This window comes from Drosophila montana, unplaced genomic scaffold, assembly GCF_035044405.1.
Source record: "Drosophila montana isolate Dmon_TW-CO22-7 unplaced genomic scaffold, ASM3504440v1 contig_1505_1, whole genome shotgun sequence".
NCBI classification, from domain to species: domain Eukaryota; kingdom Metazoa; phylum Arthropoda; class Insecta; order Diptera; family Drosophilidae; genus Drosophila; species Drosophila montana.
Window position 1 is genome coordinate 2,941,436 of NW_026996452.1, and position 8,686 is coordinate 2,950,121.

At 38.5% G+C, this 8,686-nt stretch overlaps 5 protein-coding genes across 5 annotated transcripts; 4 read left to right on the plus strand and 1 right to left on the minus strand.

Moving 5' to 3' along the window:
• Positions 1–44: 44 nt before the first annotated feature.
• On the plus strand, positions 45–1,975 carry Jhbp15 (Juvenile hormone binding protein 15). The gene is made up of 3 exons (XM_064697968.1): positions 45–500; positions 959–1,445; positions 1,507–1,975. Exons 1-3 carry the CDS (start codon positions 434–436, stop codon positions 1,721–1,723), a joined length of 771 nt encoding a protein of 256 aa, XP_064554038.1. The 5' UTR covers positions 45–433; the 3' UTR covers positions 1,724–1,975.
• Positions 1,976–2,769: 794 nt separating this feature from the next.
• Positions 2,770–3,875, plus strand: LOC135439251 (uncharacterized). The gene is made up of 3 exons (XM_064697943.1): positions 2,770–2,884; positions 2,960–3,446; positions 3,511–3,875. The coding sequence occupies exons 1-3, from the start codon at positions 2,818–2,820 to the stop codon at positions 3,731–3,733; spliced, it is 777 nt and encodes a 258-aa protein (XP_064554013.1). The 5' UTR covers positions 2,770–2,817; the 3' UTR covers positions 3,734–3,875.
• Positions 3,876–3,926: 51 nt separating this feature from the next.
• Positions 3,927–5,124, plus strand: LOC135439243 (circadian clock-controlled protein daywake). Its single transcript, XM_064697930.1, has 3 exons — positions 3,927–4,249; positions 4,343–4,826; positions 4,894–5,124. Exons 1-3 carry the CDS (start codon positions 4,111–4,113, stop codon positions 5,114–5,116), a joined length of 846 nt encoding a protein of 281 aa, XP_064554000.1. The 5' UTR covers positions 3,927–4,110; the 3' UTR covers positions 5,117–5,124.
• A 22-nt stretch (positions 5,125–5,146) lies between these two features.
• LOC135439258 (circadian clock-controlled protein daywake) lies at positions 5,147–6,320 on the plus strand. The gene is made up of 3 exons (XM_064697955.1): positions 5,147–5,480; positions 5,539–6,022; positions 6,079–6,320. Exons 1-3 carry the CDS (start codon positions 5,411–5,413, stop codon positions 6,296–6,298), a joined length of 774 nt encoding a protein of 257 aa, XP_064554025.1. The 5' UTR covers positions 5,147–5,410; the 3' UTR covers positions 6,299–6,320.
• A 475-nt stretch (positions 6,321–6,795) lies between these two features.
• On the minus strand, positions 6,796–8,358 carry LOC135435303 (uncharacterized). The gene has a single exon (XM_064692295.1). It carries the CDS (start codon positions 7,410–7,412, stop codon positions 6,828–6,830), a length of 585 nt encoding a protein of 194 aa, XP_064548365.1. The 5' UTR covers positions 7,413–8,358; the 3' UTR covers positions 6,796–6,827.
• Between the last annotated feature and the right edge of the window lie 328 nt (positions 8,359–8,686).

Below are 8,686 nucleotides of genomic sequence, written 5' to 3' on the forward strand. Positions count from 1 at the left end.
AGACAAAATGTGGTTAAGTCGTCAATAATGGCAGATAAAGTAAATTGTAGTATAGGATATGTGCCAGTCGAGCACTACCCTGTAGACGAACATATCTCATTTATGGCTCTCTATTAACCCCTGACGAAGCACACCTTTTTGTGTCACGACGTTTTAAGTAGCTGTAATTGATATTTAAATGGATGACGCCTAAATGAAAGGGAAATTAAATACCTGCACAGCTAATGAGCCATTTGCTATCCAAACGAATCAATCAAACAAAAGCGCAAAGGGTTAATTACAGTGTAGGTGGCAGTATAATTCAATGCTTTTACACAATTTAAGTACACTTTCCGATTTCCGTATCGGGTAATTGGATTATAAAAGCGACGAGGCAGTCATTGCTTGGGTTCATTTCGTACAGGCGCTCAAAAAGTCAACGGGAACTCGAAGGATGGCCGAACTGTGGTATACCCTAACATTGCTCCTGCTAAACGGATTTTTTGTGCGCGGCGAACTACGTAAGTGAAATACTGAGAAAATTGAATTGTATTTAAAAAGAACACTTATAGATCCAAGAAGCTTTTAAAATTGTTATTCAAATTTATAGGAAAGTATCTATACTCCTTTCTGAACTCAAACCTATAATATACATTTTTAGAGGGTCTTCTCTGGAGAATTTTTTTTTGTAAAGTTTATCGTAGAGGAATATTATTATGTCAAGAGCAATATTTCATAATAGTATTACATAAAGTCCATCTTTCATATTTAAAAAAAAATACAGACTGATTTGCGCAAGTTTCGAAAACTTCAGATCAAAGTTGAATTTAATCAATTATAAACTGAAATAAAATTTGGATATCTTTTAAGAATAACACACTTTCTATTATGTATTTAGAATTCAAGATCCAAGAATTATCTGATTTATATTTTTGACTTATAGTTGTTATTAAAAAAAAATAAATATTCGAATTTTAAGCGCCAGAGATTGACAAATGCGCTGACGGCGATGCGAACTGCATTGTGGAAACCATCAATCGCATTGTGCAGAAGTATCCCAAGGGCCTGCCTGGCATTGGACTGGATGCCTTGGATGCCATAGACTTTCGAGATGTAGTCGTTAGCGAGGCCACGCCCAATACGCCCATGCAAATGAGTTTGAAATTCAATACATTGAGGGTGTGCGGTTTCGAGAACACCACAATCCGGCATGCCAAAGGATTTGAGAAGGTGCTGCGACATGGCTTCGAGCTGGCCGGCTGGACGCCTCTGTTGCGCCTGGATGGGCTCTATGAGGCGGAGGGCAAGCTGTTGATGCTGCCCATACAGGGCAAGGGTGTGGCGCAGTTGGAACTGAGAGGTTGTCAATTCACGTGCCGGGCAAAGGCAATCGAAGATCGGCGAACAACCGATGGTAAACTTTATGCTAAGATCACCAAGCTCAAGTGTCTGGTGAATATAAAGGGGTAAGCCAATAAGCACAGGCCATAACAGAAGCAAATTCCTAAATAATACTTTGTAAAACAGCCTGCATGTCAACTTTGAGAATCTGCTTGACAACCAGGAGCTAAGCGACTCCATGAATGAGCTAATCAACAACAACTGGCAGGATGTGTGGAATACCATGCGCAAAGGTGTCAACTCGGCTGTTAACCAATTGGCGCACACAATTATTAGCCGTGTGTTAGACAAATTGCCCTACGATGATTTCTATAAGCAAGTCCAAGAGTTGGATGATAACTAATTAAATGAATAGCATTTCAGGGTCTCAGAAAAATCGTAATATACCCTTCTTATTTTTTGTCTCATATAAGTTATCTAATATCTTTTATTCCCCTAACCTAACTTAACCCACAATTTTAACTAGGAAAACCCTTATCATACATGTTTTTTCCAAAATAATTTTCCATGTTATTATATATCTTCTATTCACACCCATTACAATCTTAACAAGAAGAAAAACACTTATTAAATATTTTAACCTCATATTAAGATCAATATATATAATCTTCCTCTAACCTAACATAACTTACAATCTTAGCTAGAAAAAAATCCTTCATATAGATCTTTTTTTCTTTAATTTTTTCCTCACATTGCTGTAAGATCAAGATAAGATTGTCCTCCACTTACCAAGCCTAATAAAGCCTACAGTCTTAACTATTAAAAAAGAAATAAATGATTAAATAACTGTAAGTTTCCCTTGATAGAAACTTTCTACACAATATGTCCATGTACGAAAGTGATGATCTTTCCTCCGAGTTCCAAGACATAGACTAAAAATATCTAGAAACTTTTGAGCAACGGGTTAAAGTTAGGATTGGAGCCATTTTAGCCCTTAATGTGCTTTCGATTGAGAGTTTCGATTGAGTTTCTATATAAAATGATTGACAACAAGTTAAGTATAAATATTCCGAGAAATATATTTTTTAAAATAATTCAAATTATTGAATAAAATAATAAAGATAAATGAGAATAAGGAGTGAAGAGCGAGCATATTGAATATATTTCTCAATTTATGTTTGGAGTAAATGGAAATTGTTTATAGTGCTAAATAAAAGTTGCCCTATGCCAACATTAATAGTTGTTATTATCTATTGTCTGCTGGCCAGCCAGTCGATCAGCTGTATAGTCTTGAAAGCTGTTCAATTGCAAAGCTTCTCGAGAACCCACCATGATAACTGGTACTAGACCTGGTTTAACTAATTAAATATGGTGGATTACAGCAAAAACTAGTTATGATAATCGATATATTTCTACTCAACTAATATTGAGACTTTAGCTGGGATTTACTTGAACGCGGTCTGTCTGGGACTATGCAAGTGCTTGGATTTGTTTAAAATGCGGAAACTTTTGATATTGTCGATGTGCCTGCAGCTTTCTATCGGTTCCGAGTGCTCAACATTACGTGGGTAGTTAAAATAGAATCGAATTATTGGATAGTTTATGCTTTAAAGATTCGGCGCTCTCCATTTTAACGCAGCTACGAATATCAAGAAGTGCCATTTTGGAGATACAACCTGCATTAAGGACACGGCAAATGCTCTGATACGCAGTTTTCCCAAGGGCATACCCTCGGTGGGCTTCAAGCCGATTGATGTGGTCCATGTTAAGGATAAGGTGCTCATCAATGATAGACAGGTGGGCGGTGCCTGGTATTTTTTCGAGCTGCTCAATCAGATCAATTATGGTTTCGAGAATACAACTATAACGGAAATCAGGGGCTTCGACGAAGATCCCAGCTTAACGAAAATCGAAATTAAGGGTCACCTGCCCAGGCTCATATATAGGGGCATCTATAATGCCAGGGGCCGTTTACTCTGGCTGGTCAATATAAATTCATCCGGCGTCTCTGAATCGGAATTCTTAAACTTTCATTTCGATTTCACGCTGAAAGTGCAAACGGAATATCGTAATAATAAGCGATATCTGAAGATCTATCAGCTGGTGCCGAATATTTCTGTGGATCGGTGAGTTCTAAAATTTAATTTGTTTTAATTGCAAACAATAGCGGAAATTTTTCGCCACTTGCAGCTGGATACAATGGCTGGAAAATTTTTTCCCGGAAAATACCGATTTGACAATATTTATTAATAAAATATTTAACTTAAATTGGGTTGAGTTTTGGAATGAACTCGAAAAGCCAATTTTGGAAGTATTCACAGGTGTATTCCTGAGCATTATCGAGGATATATTTCATAATGTTTCATACGATGACATGTTTCTCTCGAATGACTATAAAAATTACAATAATTGAATTAAAAACAAGACAAAACTCGTTTTTAGTTCGATTTCTGAGCTATACCAAATATTATAGATATGTTGAATTGTTAGCATCATGAGAATTGTGAAAACCTAAAGATTTTTTGCATATATAATATAAAATGACATTTCGAAATCCAGCATAGTTGTACACAAAAGTCGTATAATGTATAGTATAGTATACATTTCATACTTCCCATCAATTGTATAAATACTTAAATTAATATATGTACATATATGTACGTTCTGTGCGGAACCGAGTGAAGCCCAAGTTGGTTTAATCGAGCAACCGGTTTATAAAACTATGCGAATTCCAATTTGATTTGCTGGCCTTATAAATGTTCTATAGTAATAGGCATTCGATTTCAGTCAATGTGCAACCTCTGTGGCCAATACAAGTGCATTCTCCTCCAACATATGGTACATATCGAAGTAAACCGAAATATGCGTATTGTATTTGTCGTCATAATCATTCTGGAATTGTTTATCGCGTGCAAGTGTCAAACATTACGTGGGTAGTCCAAAATAAAATTTGTGTTCCTATAGCCAAAATCAATTTAAAGTTGTTTTTTTTTTTTCGATTCGTTACGAAAACTGTTCGCAGCGAACTTTATTAGGAAATGTCGTTTCGGCGATTTGAAATGCATAATGGAATCGATGAATGCGGTAATCAAACGTTATCCTCGAGGCTTGGCCGCAATGGGCATGAAGCCCATCGATATTGTGGATATTAAGGATTCGGAAATTTGGAATAATGCCGAAGTTGGCGGGGTTTGGTTTAAGTTTAAGCTATTCAATCAAGTGAACTATGGCTTCGAGAATGCAACAATAACGGGCATCAAGGGATTCGGTAGGGATCCCACGGCCAGCACCATGGAAATTCACGGCCAGATACCAAGTCTTATACACAAGGGTGGCTATATAGCCAATGGACGTGTTTGGCTGATCGCACTGAATGCTACGGGCGAGTCCACATCCGATTTTCAGAACTTGCGGTTTACATTAAAACTGAAAGTCATACCGGAATATCGGAATAACAAGCGCTACCTGAAAATCTACGAACTAGTTCCGATTGTTAATATAAGTCGGTGAGTTTTCGATATGTGTATATGTATGTGAATACAAACAGTATATTATAATTATATAAATCGGCAGCTGGATTGTCTGGCTGGATACTTTGTTTCCCGACAACATGGATCTAACCATAACGTTAAACGAAGTGCTCAATGCGAACTGGTTGGAGTTCTGGAATGAACTGGAACCAGCGTTTCTGAGCGTTTTTAGCAGTGTATTTACGGGCATGATTGAAGATATTTTCCATCAAATTTCCTACGATGATATGTTCCTCAAGGACAATGAGACTGAAATAAATTATTAAGCCATAAATCCGTTTGTCTATTTTCTCTAACTATTGAGGCGAATTAATAACACAGGAAGAGTACATTTCCAGTATTGATATCCGTATGTACAGCTAGCAATCCGGTTTTAAATATATAGTTCATAGGCACTTGCTACCGATGCTAAGTACATATAAACTAAAACAAAGCTAATCTATTGATGTTATTTACAGTTTAGCTTTGGCTAAAGCAGGTTCTAAGTAACATCGTGTCGTGACTTCAATTAATTGCAACTGGTTTAGAAAAATAATCACAATAAAATCTCAGTACACAAGATGTATAAGTATTATATGTTAATTATCGTATTGCATACGCTATACGAGACGGCTTTGGGTGTCCAGCTGCGTGAGTATTCCAGTTAGGATTCAAACAGTATACATAGACATACATATATCTTTTGCAGCTGAGGACATCAAGAAATGCCATTTTGGGGACTCAAGGTGTCTTGTAGGCAGCATCAATGACTTGATCAAGCGTTATCCCAAGGGCATACCGGAGATTGGGCTGCCGCCGCTGGATGCCACCCGGCTGGAGGATGTCGCGATTCTGGACAAGCCCAATGATGGTGCCGTTTGGTTCACCTTTCATACGCGCAACAATGTCAATAGGGGCTTCAATAATGCGACCATTACCCATGTGGATGGCTTCAACAGAGATCCGACCAAAAACATAATGACCATTGAGGCGCAAATACCCAGTCTCATCCACGAGGCAACATATGATATGCTGGGTCGCTATCTGTTGTTTGTGGCGAATACGACGGGCCAATTGAAATCCGATTTTCAGAATTTTCAATTGAAACTGACTATAAAGGGTATACTGGAATATCGGAACAACAAACGCTATTTGAACATCTATGAACTAAAGCCAAAAGTTGAACTGGATCGGTGAGAGTCAAGCCAAGCCATATACGATTTGAAATTACATCGAATTTTATTTTCAGCTGGATAGTTTGGTTTGATAACTTATATAAGGAAAATACGGATCTTACAATTGCAGTCAATCGAGCCTTCAACGAAAATTGGCTAGAGTTCTGGAACGGCCTCGAACCCGGACTAATGAAATCCTTTGCCCAATGCTTTACGGGCATGCTGAATAAGTTCTTTGAAAATGTGGCCTATGACGACATGTTTTTGCCAGACGCCGACGGTGAACACGAATGAATAAATAATTGCATACAATTTATATATATACACTACTAATTTAGTATTAACATTTTGTTGTGAAGGTTTTTCCATCCGGTTTATGGAATATAACAGAAATAGAAACTCGGCAGAGCGCTTGCTACTATGTCAACAGAGAAAGCCTTTTTATACACTGTTCGTAAAGTTAAAAAGAGCATATTGATATTATAAATGGATCATTTTTCTGTCTGTCCGTTAGTGCAAATTTGATTGAAAAGCTTCATGTACGACTATTCACTGTAAAGATATTATTATTTGTTATTGTATTTATTTTTCAAATATTCTTATATAATACATTTTCAGTTTAGCTTGGATAGTTTAATATATATTAACAACATTTTCAACAGAGATTTCGTAATTAAATATATTTCGGAAATTATAATAAAATCTTCTGTGATATTAAATTGTTTTCCAATGATAAAATTTGAGTAAGATTTGTATACAAATCCATTTGATTAACTTTTAATTTATTTTCAAGGGTATTCAGAGTGCGCATAAGTCGATTCTTTCAGTTCGCAGTCTTCCGTTTGCCCTGCTTGTGGAACTTGCCATCCAATTGAAGCTCATCGTAGAAGATGTGATCGTTGTAGCTCTCATCGCGGTGGTACATGTGCTGGTAGCCTTTGGAGCTGTTGCCGCGCCTGAAATTCCGATAATCGGCGGCCAGCTTGAGCTGGGTTTGCCGTCGGTGCGGCTGGCCGAGATGCTGCAGCGGTGTTGCTTCATCCTGCAGCGCCATGTCCTGGTTATGTCGCTTACTGCGTCGCTGGCGCCAGCCCCAGCGCGTGCGCTTAACGGTTGTTGGGGGCAGAGGCCGAAGCATGGTGCGAGCGGTTTGCAACTTCTTGGATTTGGGTCTGGTCTTGTCCCTGTACTGATCCACCACACTGCAGGTTTGCATGTCTCTGAGCTTGGGTATGACCTGGTCCAGCTTTGGCGGACACTGCAGCACATAGTACAGACCGGAAGTGGACTCGTTTGTGTGGAGCAGCCGCAACGGCAGTTTGTAGTAGGCAAACATGTTGCGCTCCACAACAATGGCGGATGCGACACTCAGCCGCTGCAACAGCAGTCCCAATGCCAACTGCCACATTTTCCAGAAGTCTTAACAGAGCTGTGCACTGCCAGATTTATAAATGCAGTCCGAAATAGCTTAACTTTTCAGCTTCACTGAGCACTTGGCGCTGCTTGCGGTTATCGACATTAATTTGCCTTTAATATTTATTATGTCCAACTGCAACTGGTTTTCCCAGCAAGTTGAACGACCCGCTGCGCCTAGGCCTAGGTCAATCGATAGTCGTAAAAATTATAGAAATAGAAATAGCAAAAGTTTTCCAAGCGGAAGTCATGCAAGAAACTGTTGCTTGTTTGCTTGGCAACAAGGTTGCTGTTGGCTTGGCAACAATGTTGCTGTTAGCTTGGCAGCAATGTTGCGCTGGGCGCAACAGTTATTTGTTTTGTTTATGGCTGGCGCCTGCGCCTCATATTTACCATAAAAACGGTAACTGCAGGGGAAAGTCAGTGGGTGTGTGGGGCTAGATTTCGAGCTCCACAATTGTTGCGCATATGCAACAGTTTTTGGCGTGACTGCCACACATTTTCCAATTTATTTTGCATCAATATTCTAAGCGTTTTGTGGCTAAGTCCTGTGACAGCTCGCTGACAATGTGGCATGAAACACATTTAACAGCTTATCCAATTAGAGTTAGCACGCTGTTCTAATTAGACTTAAATTGATTTAGTAATATTTGCAGTGATAAATATGTTACAAGCATAAATAAATAACTGAATGATTTTTCAGTTTCATTTAAAGTTGTGTACATACTGTAATCTATGTTTGTCTGTGTGAGCTATTAAAATTACTGCTTCGATACTTTCGTGTCACGATAAGCGAGTTCTTCCAATTACTAGCCAATGAGAATTGAGCATCGATCTTAGAATCGATATATCGCGGTTCGATTACTCACGCTGCCGTTGAAACGGTAAACTTGCTAAGTCATTTTTACTGTGCGCCTTTGAAAAAAAAAATTGTAAAATGGCTTGCTTGTGTTTTAAAAAATGCCTTATACATCAATTTTCAAATTTTGGGCGATTATCAGGCGGCATCCAACTCGACGATAATATGGATGCGGACGAAAGGATGCCCCACCCCACTTTGAATTAAAGTAAGTTGATAATATTGTTACACTTCTACCAAAAATCATCTATTTTTAGTTTAGTAACTTTGTTCGCAATAAAGTCGCAACTAATTGAATTAGCGCCTAATCAATTGCCAGGTTTCTTGCCATGTGCCAACTTTATTAGGCAACGTGCCAAGCCGTAAAAACTTTGGCGTGCGAGGAAAACATAAAATGGCGGCGCAACAAT

Excerpts from the sequence above, each read along its gene's own strand:
- Jhbp15 (XM_064697968.1), top strand. The coding sequence starts at position 434 with ATGGCCGAACTGTGGTATACCCTAACATTGCTCCTGCTAAACGGATTT. Across the intron at positions 501-958 it reads TTTTGTGCGCGGCGAACTAC|CGCCAGAGATTGACAAATGC; the intron begins GTAAGTGAAATA and ends TCGAATTTTAAG. Across the intron at positions 1,446-1,506 it reads TGTCTGGTGAATATAAAGGG|CCTGCATGTCAACTTTGAGA; the intron begins GTAAGCCAATAA and ends TTTGTAAAACAG.
- LOC135435303 (XM_064692295.1), bottom strand. The coding sequence starts at position 7,412 with ATGTGGCAGTTGGCATTGGGACTGCTGTTGCAGCGGCTGAGTGTCGCA.
- LOC135439243 (XM_064697930.1), top strand. The coding sequence starts at position 4,111 with ATGTGCAACCTCTGTGGCCAATACAAGTGCATTCTCCTCCAACATATG. Across the intron at positions 4,250-4,342 it reads GTGCAAGTGTCAAACATTAC|CGAACTTTATTAGGAAATGT; the intron begins GTGGGTAGTCCA and ends AACTGTTCGCAG. Across the intron at positions 4,827-4,893 it reads CCGATTGTTAATATAAGTCG|CTGGATTGTCTGGCTGGATA; the intron begins GTGAGTTTTCGA and ends ATAAATCGGCAG.
- LOC135439258 (XM_064697955.1), top strand. The coding sequence starts at position 5,411 with ATGTATAAGTATTATATGTTAATTATCGTATTGCATACGCTATACGAG. Across the intron at positions 5,481-5,538 it reads GGCTTTGGGTGTCCAGCTGC|CTGAGGACATCAAGAAATGC; the intron begins GTGAGTATTCCA and ends TATCTTTTGCAG. Across the intron at positions 6,023-6,078 it reads CCAAAAGTTGAACTGGATCG|CTGGATAGTTTGGTTTGATA; the intron begins GTGAGAGTCAAG and ends TTTTATTTTCAG.
- LOC135439251 (XM_064697943.1), top strand. The coding sequence starts at position 2,818 with ATGCGGAAACTTTTGATATTGTCGATGTGCCTGCAGCTTTCTATCGGT. Across the intron at positions 2,885-2,959 it reads TTCCGAGTGCTCAACATTAC|CTACGAATATCAAGAAGTGC; the intron begins GTGGGTAGTTAA and ends ATTTTAACGCAG. Across the intron at positions 3,447-3,510 it reads CCGAATATTTCTGTGGATCG|CTGGATACAATGGCTGGAAA; the intron begins GTGAGTTCTAAA and ends CGCCACTTGCAG.